This window comes from Paralichthys olivaceus, chromosome 12 (genome assembly GCF_024713975.1).
Source record: "Paralichthys olivaceus isolate ysfri-2021 chromosome 12, ASM2471397v2, whole genome shotgun sequence".
Taxonomy (NCBI): Eukaryota; Metazoa; Chordata; class Actinopteri; order Pleuronectiformes; family Paralichthyidae; genus Paralichthys; species Paralichthys olivaceus.
The window spans coordinates 16,607,096-16,621,725 of record NC_091104.1 but is presented as its reverse complement, the minus strand read 5'-3'; the positions used below and the strand labels follow the sequence as shown (position 1 = coordinate 16,621,725).

Genomic DNA, 14,630 nt, shown 5'->3' with positions numbered 1-14,630 from the left:
TACCTCTTTTTGTTGAATTCCTCATTCATATCATAATCCACCTGCATAGAAAAAAATCATTTTACAAGGTGATGCACTATAAAAAACGGTCATACAAGAAAGAGTATGTAATGAGTAACGCAGCTCACATCTTTGATGTTTCTCCCATGAGGGTAGGTCACTCTGTACTGATCTGCATCATGATGGGAGGTATGTTCAAGACTTTGATAGTCTCCGTCCTCACTGTTAGAGTCCATTATATCTAAAGAGAGAGGCACTTTTGAATCAGTTACTGAGAAAAAAAATTACATTTAGTAGTATTATGTAGAAACAAGGCAGATGTGGGCTCTTTCTGAAACAGATCCACTCAAAGTTCAAACAGAAGACATCACATAACAATAGATTTAATTGAGAAAACTGAAAATCTACTTTCCATCTGAGCACAACAGTCCCAAAGTTCTGAGATACCTACACGAAGCTGAGGAAATAATATATAACAATTTTGATGAATGCAATGTTACAAACGTGTTACAATTAAAAAAAACTCCATTTCCCATAACCACCGGCGGCACTGTTGTTCTTCCACACGATGACGTCGTCAGGAAGTGCTCTGTGAGTTTGTGTTGTGAGTGTTTTTAATGTAATTAATGGAAAGTGAAGTTGACCTGTTCGGCTCAGGAAGGATTTGTGCTCACGGAGAATATGAATCCATGTCTTTACAATGTAAGTGTCGTTTAAAGACAAATTAAAATGCGTCATATTTTACGTAACATCATAGTGAACGTAGACTCTGTAACCGAGAGGTTAATAAGAAGTTATTACGAGCTAACGGCTAACAGCTAACCTTAAAAAACAGCTGGAGCTACAAGCTCTGGTCTGAGAGAAGGTTACTGACAGAGTGTGTACAGCACACTCTGTCCACACGTGAAATGTGTTGTACTCACCTTGTTTTTCTTTCAGCTGGATAGATAGACACATAGATGATAGATAGATAGATAGATAGATAGATAGATAGATAGATAGATAGATAGATAGATAGATAGACAGATAGATAGATAGATAGACAGATAGATAGACAGATAGATAAGTTGAAAGCTAGATAGACAGACAGACAGACAGAGGAATAGATGATAGATGGATAGTAAGATAGACAGACAGACAGACAGATAGATAGATTGATGGGTAGTTATATAGATGGATAGATGATAGATAGAGAAACAGACAGATAGATAAATCGAAAGCTAGATAGACAGACAGACAGAGGAATAGATGATAGATGGATAGATAGATAGACAGACAGATAGTTAGATAGACAGACAGATAGTTAGATAGACAGACAGACAGATAGATAGATAGATAGACTGGCTCAGCCAACAGACACTTCCAACTGATACTGACTCATAATACCGCCCTTTATTAGAGAATAAAGCCTCCCATTCATTATGCAGCTCGTGCCATGTGCTCCCTCTAGTGACTGAGCTGCTAATGGTGCAGATTTCCTCATAAAAGAAGTGTCAGAGCAGTCAGCTGATCTCTCTCATGTCTCAGTTTGAAATCTTGCAGATATTTTTGCCTTCCTGCCCCTGACATTCTCTTTTTTTTTTTTGTTTGTCCTGATCAATGAGGCATATCAGCTGTTTGCCTTGGCACCTTTATTGATTCATGGCCTGCAAGCTAATCTCCGTTGTACTTGAGCTCACTTTCACAGCCCTCCTCCCCCTGAACGCACACTGAACAACACCATCAGCTGCTTTTAGTCACACATCATCTCTTTCGTTGCTGTTCCCGCTGACACTGCTGTTTCGGGGTTTCTGCAGCTTCATCATCCAGGTTGGCTGCCCGTTGATTGATGTCGACCTCTCATCAAAAACCACAACACGACTTGTGTGTGTGTGTGTGTGACGCTGCCAGGGAGCACTGTGCAAACTCCCACTAAGTCATGTAAGTTGTTGGAAGCTTTATAAGACATATTATATGGATTAACTCTGTGTTATACTAGTGCTCATGGTGTCATGTGATTTTTGGAACGATTGCTTTGAAGGTCATGTGATTGTAGTGACCAAACAGTTTCATTTCTGGGAATGTGTTGTTGCTCTAACCAGCCGTTTCTCTCTGAAGCACAGTGTTAAAATGGAGCCTGTCCACACTGCCTGTGCCTGGTTAAGCCTTGCACCCCTGTTGGTGCTTGGTCTTACCCCCATTTGGACTCAGCCAGAGCAGGTGCATCTCTCCTATCCAGGTAAGTGTCTTAGCTGCTTCTATCAGCCTCATGTGTTTTCACTTAGGGATGCTATTTAGTCTGTATGAATACAAGCCAGTTCCCAGGTCATATGGATCACAGATTTGCAGATGTTTTGTACAAATCCCTCAATATTATGAAAATTCAGAGCTCTGGTATTTTTAGAAAGTTGAACTTGTTGCTGCAGTGGAGCTGTGCCACATATGTTAGCTAAAAAAAATAAAAATTCCAAATCACTTACAGTTATGTTGTTATTAAAAAGACTGAGTTGAATGCAGCATTTCAATTAATGGCTGAAGTCTTTGATCATACTTTTAGGTCTGCTTTCCTGGTGAATAAAAAAGGGAACTTCTTTCTGTCACACATATTTAATGTTACAGTGTCTGCCCAAAGTTTCAAGTACAGGAAGGTATTTAAACCACTGATATATCATCTTTGGGGTAACAATACCTCAGATTAAATCCCAGACAGGTGTACAATATGGGCCCTTTAAAGAAATACCTGATTTTCAGGTGTCAGGCTGCTCTGAACACTGACTGCTCTCAGTTCCAGTGGGTTGTGTAAAAATTATTTCAATTTATCAAGTCAAACAGAGCAGAGTGGTGTACCATATTTTACCACTAGGGAGTGAAGTAACACTATGATCAGAGGGACAGTTTACTGACACAACCATTCAACTATGTCAGCTTCAATTCTGAAATGTTTTCCTGTTAGCTCAGTCAATTTTCTTTGTGACTAAATCTGCCATGTCTCCTCTTGTTGTCACCTGAAACGTCACGATCTTTCTACTAAACAGACACAACATGCACATTTCTACTATTTGTCATCCTTTCTCCCGAAACATTTTACTCAGGCTTACAGAAAGTTAAGTTTACTTACTCTTACGTACTGCGGTAGTGACTATGTTTTTCTGATAATGGAAGGAGGTGGTTCTCACAAGCAAGAGAGAGTGGGCTGTGCTAATACTGTCTGTTTCAGTCAGAGACTCTGCTAAGGGGTTGCACAACTGGAAGTTTGACATAAATTATGATTTTTGTGAACCTGAACCATGCAACACTACTCCTGAACAAAAAATATAAAAATGTACAAAATATTCCACCTTTAAACTCTGTGAATCATCTCTGTAAATAATTTTATTGTAAGTTAAATGCACCCTATAACTGCCACACATAAAGCTAGGGTTACATGATTTATACAGTCAATGCTACAGAAATGCTTTTTGTTCAGTCCTTAAGAAGGTGAAACATGTGGTGTTCATTCAATGAATTGATGTCTTGATGAATTGAGTACCTGGCCAGTCGTCAGCTTAACTCAGCTGTGTGATGGGTGTATCTTGCCAGCGGCAAGATCAGAAGTGCCACTCTTATACAAAGTCAGCCTTTTCATAAGCATCTGTTGGCTTTTTATAAATGCAGCACTAAGTGAATCCAGTGTCTCTGTCAGATCAATCTACATCACATTTCTAATAGCTGGAAACTTTTTTCACAGGAGTGCCAGGCTCCATGGTTGTGACCTGGACCACCTTCAATAAAACAGAGAGCATGGTGGAGTACGGCCTTCTGGGGGGTCGGCTCTTTGAGATCAGCGTCAACGGTAACGCTACTCTGTTTGTGGACTCAGGAGAAGAGGAGAGAAAGATGTATATCCACAGAGTCAGGCTCACTGGCCTCAAGCCTGCTGCTACTTATGGTGGGTAGTGATTTAATACTAATGACTCTCTTTGGGCTGGTCAAACTGTCTCAACATATCACATTAAAATCTCTTTATGTTGTTTCAGTGTACCACTGTGGCAGTGATGAGGGCTGGAGTGACATATTCTCCTTCACTGCTCTCAATGACAGCAGCCGTTTCAGTCCCAGGTTCGCTCTGTACGGTGACCTGGGCAACGAGAACCCTCAGTCTCTGGCTCGACTACAGAAGGAGACTCAGCTCGGCATGTATGACGTCATTCTGCACATAGGTAAGCTCCATAGTGATAAATGCACTGCAGCATTTTACACTGTAAAAGCTGTTTAAGAGTCATTATCAGCCCAAGACATTAAGTACTCACACATATGCGTTAAAACTTCTTGCTGGCATGATCTTCATGAACACAATAACATTTACACTCTCCTACTTGGGACTAACAACAGCTGGCATTTATGTGAACACGCCATGCCAGCTGTTAATTGTAATGCTAAAGGGAAATACAAGGAAATAAATTCAACAACCAAATGAACACACACCGGGTTCACCAGCGGCCTCTGCCTCCTCTTTACAGGCTCATTTTGTTGATGTCAGACAGGACTCATATTTACATTCAGGTGGCGCCTGCACTTGAGTATTCGTTTGAACATGATTTGATTTGAACATGATTCGAAAGAGTTTAGTGGAACCACAATGCAGTTTAGCAAAACATCATGTCACACTGCACGCGTCATCAGATTGTATGAACAAAAGTCTAATCAAGTAAACTAGCTGATATCCAACAGACAAATCTATTGAAGATGTAATTTATCAAGGTAGAATTTTAAGAATCCCTATTCTACTTTTGTAATTCTTGCTTTAGAACAATATGTGTTGGATGACGCACATGCCACTTGTTTTCTTTATGATGTTATTAAGAGTCTAAGGCGAAGGATTATTTTGACCTTCTGGGGAAAAAAGCTTAATCCCTTTCTTGCTGAGAAGATGGATGCCACAGTCATGTCTGTGTACAAAATCTGAAGCTAGGAGCCAGCAGATAATTTGCTTAGCTTAGTAGCTTGGAAACTGTTAGGAAAAAAATCTGCCAACTAGCACCTCTAATGCTCAGTAATTAATTAGTTCTAACAGCATAGGCAGAGCCAGACTAGCTGTTTCCAGTCTTAATGCTATGCTAATCTAACCGTCTGCTCCATGTTAACCATAAAAAAGCTTCTCATCTTACTCTGTAAAAAAAACATTTCAGCATATTTCTCAAAATGTTCCTTTAACTCTGAGTATTTAAAAAAAAACTGAAACTAATTGGGGCAGATCACTGAAGATATATAGTGTTGTTAAACTATAAAGTGGTGGTTAAGAGTAAAAAGGAAAAACACTTAAAAACAAACATATTCTAATGTATTTTTCTTTGCTTCTTTTACAGGGGACTTTGCCTATGATATGCATGAGGTATTTTGCCCTCCTATTCTTGTAATATCATAAACTGTGATGATACCTGAGCTCAGTTAAAATCTCTGACAGCAAATTTCTTTCATCAATATCTTATACTCGTAAAGCTGCTCTTTCGTTCCACTAATTCCACAGTGACAGATGAGATAACTGCTTTACCTTTCCCCGCCGCCCCCTTCCCAAGACTCACCGCTGTTTATTATCAGTGCACATAAAGGCACTCAGCTGTGGTGGAGACACACAGCTTATGATTAGCACTAATGTGAAAAGCCTTAAGCCTGCGGTGAAAGATGAGAGGTCGGCTAATGTCGCCCAAGTATTTCATGAATAAAGAAAACGTGCCATTCAAAACACCCTGAACTTTGGCCCCAAATCACATATTCGCTCATCTGGAAACCTCCCAGCTGTCATCTGTGATATTTAGCAGACATAACCTAGTTTTGGATGATGATATTATTTTTTAATGAAATGAGTTCCTGCATTATTAATGCCTTTATTTTAATATGGAGGGAATGCTAAATGCAATCAGCAGACTCCTGCAAAAGTTGATTGTGTTTTCAGCTTGAAAGTGCGAGTACATCCTGAGCTTTCACTGAAAAACAGAGAGAGGGAACTTTGTCTGAAAGGTCATTAATGGCTGGTAAATGCCATCAGAACAGCCTTAAACCACAGTGGGTTTTTAAAGCTGTGTAGCCAGTATCAGGATATCTAAGACAAAGAAAAATCTCTTTTGGTTTCACTGAGGTTTTGACTGATGAAACATTCCTTAATTTCTTTGGAAATAAACTTTTTAAAAACAATTTGGCTGAATATCAGTAAAGTTAGAAAAATAAAACATTGTTATGAGGCAGGAAAATCTTAAGCATTGTGTATATTGGCTAAATGTTATTTTTCCAGGACAACGCCAGGGTGGGGGACGAGTTCATGAGGCAGATCCAGTCCATAGCAGCCTACGTGCCCTACATGACCTGTCCAGGCAACCACGAAGCTACATAGTAGGTGGAACTCTTCAGAACGTCTCTTGACTCATTCTGAGTGTAACTCACACGTGCAGTACAGAGATCTTACTGGATGTGTGGTCGGTGAGTCCACATGTTCTCTGACTGTGTTTTGACTGTTGTCTGCTTTATGTCGTCCAATGTTTTCCTTTTCGTTTTAAGCGTTCATGTGCACGTGCATGCCCCTGCCTGAAGAAAACCCCCCAAAAAACGTTATGGTCTGCCGCAGTTTTTCCGCTATAGGAAACACTTTGGTCATTTGAACAGATGGGAGCTATTTCGGTCTGTGAAGCCTGGATCAGCATCAGGAACCACCAACATCTAAACAAGGCGATGCTCTCCAAGATTAACATTTATTTGAGTGGGAGTCATCAGCTTGCTATCTGTTTGTGGATTCCCAGAAACGGGATGTGGTGGTGAGACGTGTCTCCATTCAGACTCATCATCACTGAATGTTGTGTTGTAAGTCTGGGAGAAAGAGACATGACAGTGCGGAGAGAACATTGCTGGGACTTAACTGTGTAGAAACTAATCAGAGACAATTAGTTGATTTATTGATGAGTCTTAATTTGATGTGAATGAACTCATCATTTGAGTCGTCCAGAAGCATCATGTTTTTCGGGGTGTCTGAACACAATATCTCAAGGGAATTTTTTCAATTTGGATACAAATGTTAAATTTGACTTGAAGATGAACTGAAAAGATTTAAATTGCCAAAGGTCAAGGTTGCTGTGACCTCATTTAAAAAGAAGACTGAAACTTCATTGGATGGCCAAGGCATACAACCACAGGGGAGTTATCCAATAATGGACAGATAATAATTTGTTGAAGTCTAAACAAATCATAGTCATCTTTAGTCCAATTCTACATGCAGAGTATGTGCATAGATATTGCGACATATTCCTATTACGTCTTCTCCTTAATAGTTTGATATTATGACCCTATATTGCTGCTTTATTATTATGACAGTAATTTGAGTGAATCTGAGTGAAGTTGTCTTGTATTTTGAAAAGACACCTGATTAAGAAAAAACATTTTATTTATCTATTTATTCTATGGATGGTACGCTTGTATTCTACCTTTCTACCTTTCTACATATTCTATCCTTACATAAACATAGTATCATATATCACAGTCTGTTGTTAGTCAGATGTTTCCAATAAGTTCCAAGGTAATTCAGAAATTCAATTTCATGGTATTTGGAAGCCTCTCAGCAGCCTTCATATGCTTTTTATACTGAGGATCAGCAGCTCATGTGATGAATTCCAAGTACATCTCCTGGAGTTAGTTGTGTGTTTTTCAAGGTGACTGATCCTGTACCATAATATTTACTCACCACGGCTGTACAGAGTCAGTCCGCTCCTGGCCTTGCCATGTGCAATGTGACTACTGCCTGGTCTTTATTATAGAGCCACTAACAGTAGTCTCTTTTTCTTGGCGCTGCATCCTGACATAAGAAACTGATAATCAAGAAGCGGCTCGCTACATTACATAACCAAGAAATCCAGCCCCCTCTCCTATACATAAATGTGTGTTTTGTTCCGCGGTGTTGTTACGAACCCAAATATTCCCAGCTACTGGCCCCGTGCATTTCTTCTTCACTCTATGTTGTGCTCCCTCCCACTATACTTCTCTGTTCCTCTCTCTTTCCAACCTCGAAACCGAATGGGTAAAAGGCAATTTAAACTGTGCTGACCGCAAAAGTTTTCAGTCAGCATTCCAGCAGGATGAGAACAGCTCGTCCACAGAAGATGCTAAGGCCCCAATCAAGACTGTCTTTGTTCCTTGAGCACAATGTATGGTTCATCAGGGTCTCCGGGGAGAACTGGGACATAGCCGTCACCGTTTGAAACAACGTCTCATGATGGGAGTTAGCGATATGCTTCCCTGACGACTGTAACTGGCTCCCTTTAATTTCTCCGACTGCCTGGATTAAGCTCATCAGATGATGAGAGGGAAGATTTGACAAGGAGGGAAAATCATGTAGGGTCAGTTTAAGAGTCAGGTTTTTCGCATTGAATTTGACATCCGCCGGATTTCTATCTCAAATGTATTTAAGTGGAAAAGCAAACACACGTGGAAATGGGTTGCAGAGCGTGAGTCACATGTTACACTAGACTTTCACAGTGCAGATTAATGACACTAATATAAGCTTATCATATTTGTTCTCAATCAGATTTTCCACAGATGAGCCGCAAAACAAAATACTTTAAAGCCTGTGGTTGACTTCATTTCTACAGGCTCATCCTTTCCCTTAGGGCATGCCCGGTGATATCACTGTGTTTGGATTCTGAAATTATATTATTCCACTAAAAGAATTAACTGTTTATTTTAAAAAATTCCTTCCCAGACATATCAAAATTTTTGCTGGTTCCCTTCCCCGCCACAAGATGGGACTATAAACCCATTTGTGAGTGTTCCTGGTTCAGCATTACAACTGAGAGCTCAGCACCTTAATTGATTTTCCCAGAAGCTCATCTCTGTCTTTGGCTCTATTTGAACTTTAGGATTTACAAAGTCCAGTTAATTGATTGTTTTTAATGATTTGACATTTGTTTCAAATATTTTTCTTTAAAATCAGGAGTTAATTTTTGAAGGTTCAGCTATATGTTGAGGATTTCTTTGATTTAAAGAGATATTGCCCACTCAAACTGTTTTCTTTGACGGGTCACAGCTCCTAAATTGTCATTTACTGGTCTTTTAAAGCTGTCTGTTTCCACTGAAACTTCTGGTCTCATTAGACTTAAACTTTGCTCAAGATTTCTGTGAAAGTCCTTTTATGTCCCCGTTCCTGCCATTTGACCTTTAACCCTGCTGCTCTCTTCTTACCCCTAACCTAACATTAACCCACTCAATTGAGGGACCTGTCCCACCCTGACTTGGCAGCTGCCATGAATATTGCCCCCTTTACTTTTGTCTATGTTCTCCCTTACGTAAGATAACAAAACAATCATTCAAATCACCTCGCTCAGTTAATGGCCCGTTGAGAAGAGTGGCTCCTGCTTTCATGCTGAAATTAAAAACCGTGAAAAGAGACTGGCAGATTGGCTTCAGGAGACGTTTCCATGAAAGAGATTTTCCCTGTTTGCGTGCTGTTCCCATTGTAATATTTTGACGTGACCGGTTCAGTGTGGATGATGCTGCTTTGTTGTTGTCCCAAAGTGTGTTTTAATGTAGTCTGCTGCAGTATAAAAAGTCTAGAAATGAGTGGTGGTGATTGTGGTGGCAGTGATGCACACAGTAAGTGTAGTGGCAGATTGATCACTGTAAGCACACTGCTATATCGGGATCAAGCAGGAACCACCGTGACTTGCTGCTAAAACCGCTGTGGAAATGCTTAAGATGGGATTCCTCTACTGGCCGCTACATTTAAAATTAAAGCCTTTTAACAAGATGTCATGGTTTAAAGTGGGCTATATTTAGAGGCCTGTTTTCTTGATTGACAGGTGTAGTACACTTATTCACTGTGGCTCCTGCTTGCTCATCCATCTCCGCTCCACCCTGGCTTCCCCTGCGTCGCCCATATTTTGATGATCTGGCTCCAGAAAGTGACCATGATTCTAAGCTTCAAAACATCCCCTTTAAAATCTTTAGGGTGATGTCACAGTACGTGCATGTTTTTCTACAGCCTTTAATTTAGCGGGGCAACCATTGATGGCCTAGCTACAGCACAGCCTATGGTTTCTCAGAATGTCTAAGAATGGGTGGAAGCAGATGTCACCACCACATGATGGTCATCTTTATCCGATGATATACCATCCTGCATTTCTGCCAAGTTGAAGCGCAAACTGAATATGGATGTAAAACCCAGTGATTTAAAGAACTAGAGTGTCATTGTACAGCAAAGCTTGGAATTATCTAGAGCCAGTTCTGAATGCATCACAGCTTTTTCCAGCTCTGGTGGACATACCACAAAAATAAGAGCGCAGCAGTTTGCAGCGTAAATTGCTGTTTGTTATATATGCAAGGAATGTAGATTATATGATCAGCTCACCTAATTACGTTTGTCACGATCTGGTTTGTTCGCAGCAACTTCTCCAACTACAGGAATCGCTTCAGTATGCCGGGCCAGACCGAGAGCCTGTGGTACAGGTAAGAGGACAGAACATGATATGAGAGTGAGAATGATGGGCTTTGATGGGCTTAAGCAGGTGAAAGAATCACAAACAGTTGTGGTCATTAGAAGACGATTGCACTTTAACATTGGATGGTTGTTGCACACTCAAAGCTTGGAAGGAGAAATCATTTATCTTTCAACAGAGGTCCTGTGTAAAGTATCATCGGAGAGTGTGCCAACCCTCCTCCTCTGTTTCAGCAAGCATTAATGTGCAGCCCAGAGAAAGTGGAAGCAGAGGATAGCAGCGCTCCCTGCTCTCAGTTTAGTTTTCCGCTCCTATCTCTGGAACATGGGAGCTATACAGAAGAGCTATACAAGCGACTGCGTGACTCATTGCCCACCTCAGATCCACTTCTCTCAGACAGTAAGATAATACCAGGCCAGCTGCCCGCTCCTCAGTCCCTGGGCCTTAATGCAAATTGGCCTCCTGGCTGGGCGCCCTTAGCTCATGTTCATGGCTATGAACAAAAGGAGGCAAAGAAGAGCACCGGATGGGTGATATAGAATCCTTTAAATGCTACTGAAACATACAGTAGACAACATGTGTACAGAGCACAATGAACAGCAGATGCCTTTCAGTTATAGGGTTGGTAAGTTGTTCCTGAAACACTCCTTCACGTCCTGATTGCCATCGATAGATAAAGTCCTCTCGATAAAAAGATGATATGTCTGGCCCTTGCAGGACAGTAATAAACCCAACCAATTATATCATGGCTGACCGGTCTGTCACTAACTGATCTACCTACTTGCATGACTTCAGCCAGGGAGACATGCATCGCTGAAGAAGAGATTATAGCTAGAAATCAGCGAACGTGTCATGGAAAGGTCGGCTCTCTGGCAGCTGTCAGGCAGTGCACATTCATGCATTTTAGAGGCGTAGCATTGACAATTGGGCTGGTGAGAGGTGGAAGTGTAGCGCCTCGCTAGCTTTTCCAGGTCGAATGATCGACTGATCTGTTTGCCAGATCTGGAGGTTGAAGTGGCGCCTGTATGACAAACAATGTGTGTCCACAGCTGGAACCTGGGGTCAGCGCACATCATCTCCCTCTCCACTGAGGTTTATTTCTACACCGAGGACGGCCTGGAGCTCCTCTTCAAGCAGTATGATTGGCTTAAGAAAGACCTGGAGGTTAATAAACCACAACATTAACACACTGATGACAGCTCTGCTTTGTTCCCACACTTGCTCTCTGTCTCTCTCCAACTTCAAATTGAATAGTCTCATTCTGTTTTGCTCCATTGTAAAGAAACTGTGTTGTTCTGTCTTAAATAAAATTACCTCTGTGATCTATCTCACTTCTTCCCTCTCCTGATGTAGGAGGCCAGCAAACCAGAAAACAGAGCAGCGCGTCCATGGATCATCACCATGGGACACCGACCCATGTACTGCTCCGACGATGACCAGGACGACTGCACCAAGTTTGACTCCTATGTAAGTTCAAAACCACAGAATCCCATCCATTCATTCATATGTTTCCCCTGACTTACACAACCATCAGTCTTATGTAGATGGAAACTCCACAGGTCAGCCACAGCATTAATACAGATGAGTGGTTTTAATGTTGTGGCGTATCGGTGTAAGTCTATAGAATTTTTATTTTAGTCTCACTGAGTGAATGAGGATGGTGCCTCTCATATTCCTGCTTGGTCTAAAGTGTAAAAATTCCTGAATGGCAGACATTTTATTAGCATAATTATTACTATTTTGCTAAAATAGGCTGTACCTGACAGGGTTATATTTATTTTGGATTAAAGTATTGTCTTAAAGCATTATATAAATTGCCTATAAAAGACTCATTGTTTATTATTTCCTGTTTTGTTAAGAACAACACCTCGTTGTGAAAGCATTTATTTTCTTACATAAACACATTTGTAAGCTTTATTTTATGCCTGACACTTAAATCGCTCCTGGTAGCAGACATGTCACGCGTGTTGCACGTCGGCCAGTCCGCATCACAACCCATGAGCACGTTGAGTACGGTTTGCTGTCATAATCGCTGTAATTTGCACCAAATAGTTTCCAGTTAGAATAACTCCTCTCAGCACTTGGCAGTGTTGGGAGAGAGGCTGGCATCGGTGCAATGGGCCTCTACCAGGTAGCGTTTCAGGTAGCAGGTAGAGTTTCTGACATCAGTGCCAATTCCTCCCCTTGTTATTATTTCTCTCTGCTCTGTCTCAGGTCCGACTGGGACGGAACGACACCAAACCGCCAGCCCCTGGTCTAGAGGATCTATTTTACCGCTATGGTATGTTCCCTATTCGACAACCAGCTGTGTTCTGCTAATGGGCGCTTTAAGATCACACATTTGCACACTCAGACAGACTAATGTCCTAACAGTTGCAGTGGAGCAATCCAAAGATCATTTATTAAAAAAGCAGGCCTTTGGTCTGGCTGATCTCCCACCGGCAGATTCCCACATGTTTTTCTTGTCTTACATTTCTTAGACTTTTGTTTGTTGCATTTAATTATTTAAATTGCGGTGGAACTTTTGAAAGTTTTCTTTGATCTGATCTAAAGCATTCGTTGTTTGCTGAGAAATCTGAAATGGGCAGAGGATCTGAGAATCAATAGATAACAGAGCAGCAGGATGAGTATGATTCAGTTGTTGTGGTAGATGTTTTTTACAGAAGTTTGCTGACAATCATGTCTTTCACAGGTGTGGATCTGGAGCTGTGGGCTCATGAGCACACATATGAGAGGCTGTGGCCGGTCTACGGAGACAAGGTCAGCTTTTTCATTAACTTATTCACAGCACTTCATGTTGTCTTGGCTTGTCTTTTGGATCAGAGGAAGAGACGTGCTCTTCTTTTATTTTTTAGGTGTTCAATGGCAGCAGAGAGCAGCCATATGTGAAACCAAAAGCTCCAGTTCACATCATCACAGGCTCTGCCGTAAGTACTTTCACATCACTGCGTCACTTTTAATGTCTCTCCGCCAGGATCGGTGCACGAATTGACAGCAACATAGACCAAAACAATGTAATGTATTGTACCCAGTCCCGTCTGTGTGGCAGCTGGTCCGCCACAGAAGTTTAGCTCCAGCTGTTCCTCTGGTAAAGTGTTTTCTGATGTGGTAGTGAGCAGTGCAGGGCATGCTTTGTCATGCAGCCGCAGAGGGATGAGTCATATTGAAACGCAGCCAGACTCACACCGAGGCACAGCCATTGTTGTAAATGTCACACGGGGCCTTGCGGACGAGGAATCAGAAAGACATGAGGTTCATCAGTAACAGTCTCAGTTTTATCGCTGTTGGATCCTCTGCAGGGATGCAAAGAGAGGACCGACACCTTCAATCCAAACCCCAAAGAGTGGAGCGCATTCCGCAGCACCGACTATGGCTACACCCGAATGCAAGTGGTCAACACTACCCATGTTTACATGGAGCAGGTCTCCGATGACCAGGTGGGCACACATGGAGGAACAAGCAAAACAAAACAAAAGACACAGGAAACATTTTAAGCACAAAGAAGTTTCTTTGAGTAATAACAAAACCTTTTCTGTCTTCCAGTATGGCAAAGTGATTGACAGCATATGGGTGGTGAAGGAAAGGCACGGCTTCTCCGCCTGGTTCTGAAGACAGACATCAAAATGAAATGTTCTGCTCAGGAAATGCACTTTGAACTGAAAACAAGCACCTTCTTTTTTTTTTCTGCACCTCAACAATTATACAGTGGTTATCAAAATCATGTTTATTCATCAATCTTTTATTTTCAGACACTTTCCAATATGTTTTATCCAGTCTGAGAACTAATAACATATGCAATGATCAACAACTGTACCTGTGTATAATTAACTGTAAAATTGTTTTACATTATAATAAACTGTGATTTTAAGCCTGTCTGGACTTGATCACTGCACTTTTATTTGGTTTCAATGTAGATCTCTAACTCGCTGCATGAATTATCCACTGACAACAGACGAAGACTCACTGCAGCATACGTCTGGCATACACCAGGCTTCGTTCCCTCTGGAACATAATTTTCATTTCAGGAAATACGCTCAGACAGATCAGGTCTCGCCTCTATCACTCTATCAAGATGACAGATTCTCTCTTGGCTTTTCATATCAGGATATTGGAACCTGGTTTCGTTGTCCATCTGTGTGGCCGTTGGTAGACAAAAAGACACATGGAAGCTCATACGCCTACTCAAAAATGACTGTTATG

The 14,630-nt window shown here is 41.3% G+C and overlaps 2 protein-coding genes across 5 annotated transcripts in view; one reads left to right on the top strand and one right to left on the bottom strand.

Moving 5' to 3' along the window:
- The window catches only part of LOC109627805 (KATNB1-like protein 1), a 32,595-nt gene that overhangs the window by 2,175 nt on the left and 15,790 nt on the right, over nucleotides 1-14,630 (bottom strand). Inside the window, exons 1-3 of one of the 3 annotated variants that reach the window (XM_069535286.1) lie at nucleotides 10,343-10,469; nucleotides 129-241; nucleotides 4-41 (exon numbers count right to left, since the gene is read on the bottom strand). In XM_069535286.1, coding sequence (XP_069391387.1) covers nucleotides 4-41; nucleotides 129-236 — 146 coding nt within the window. In that variant the 5' untranslated portion in view covers nucleotides 237-241; nucleotides 10,343-10,469. Of the gene's footprint in view, nucleotides 1-3; nucleotides 42-128; nucleotides 242-923; nucleotides 1,464-10,342; nucleotides 10,470-14,630 lie in introns of those variants that run through there. The other 2 variants (XM_020084601.2, XM_069535287.1) reach the window with 2 other exon arrangements.
- Nucleotides 556-14,303, top strand: acp7 (acid phosphatase 7, tartrate resistant (putative)). Of its 2 annotated transcripts, none has more exons than XM_020084597.2 (15): nucleotides 556-702; nucleotides 1,797-1,920; nucleotides 2,103-2,218; nucleotides 3,707-3,907; nucleotides 3,996-4,178; nucleotides 5,325-5,350; nucleotides 6,248-6,345; nucleotides 10,378-10,440; nucleotides 11,480-11,594; nucleotides 11,784-11,897; nucleotides 12,645-12,711; nucleotides 13,123-13,190; nucleotides 13,286-13,357; nucleotides 13,730-13,867; nucleotides 13,974-14,303. In XM_020084597.2, the coding sequence occupies exons 3-15, from the start codon at nucleotides 2,110-2,112 to the stop codon at nucleotides 14,037-14,039; spliced, it is 1,320 nt and encodes a 439-aa protein (XP_019940156.2). In that variant the 5' UTR covers nucleotides 556-702; nucleotides 1,797-1,920; nucleotides 2,103-2,109; the 3' UTR covers nucleotides 14,040-14,303. The 2 variants fall into 2 exon arrangements, with proteins under 2 accessions (XP_019940156.2, XP_019940157.2); XM_020084598.2 differs by having other exon boundaries at nucleotides 2,098-2,218.

Bases quoted from the DNA above. Each gene is read 5' to 3' on its own strand.
- acp7 (XM_020084597.2), top strand. From the start codon at position 2,110: ATGGAGCCTGTCCACACTGCCTGTGCCTGGTTAAGCCTTGCACCCCTG. The intron at 4,179-5,324 runs GTAAGCTCCATA...CTTCTTTTACAG, and splicing joins TGACGTCATTCTGCACATAG to GGGACTTTGCCTATGATATG. The intron at 13,191-13,285 runs GTCAGCTTTTTC...TTTATTTTTTAG, and splicing joins GGCCGGTCTACGGAGACAAG to GTGTTCAATGGCAGCAGAGA.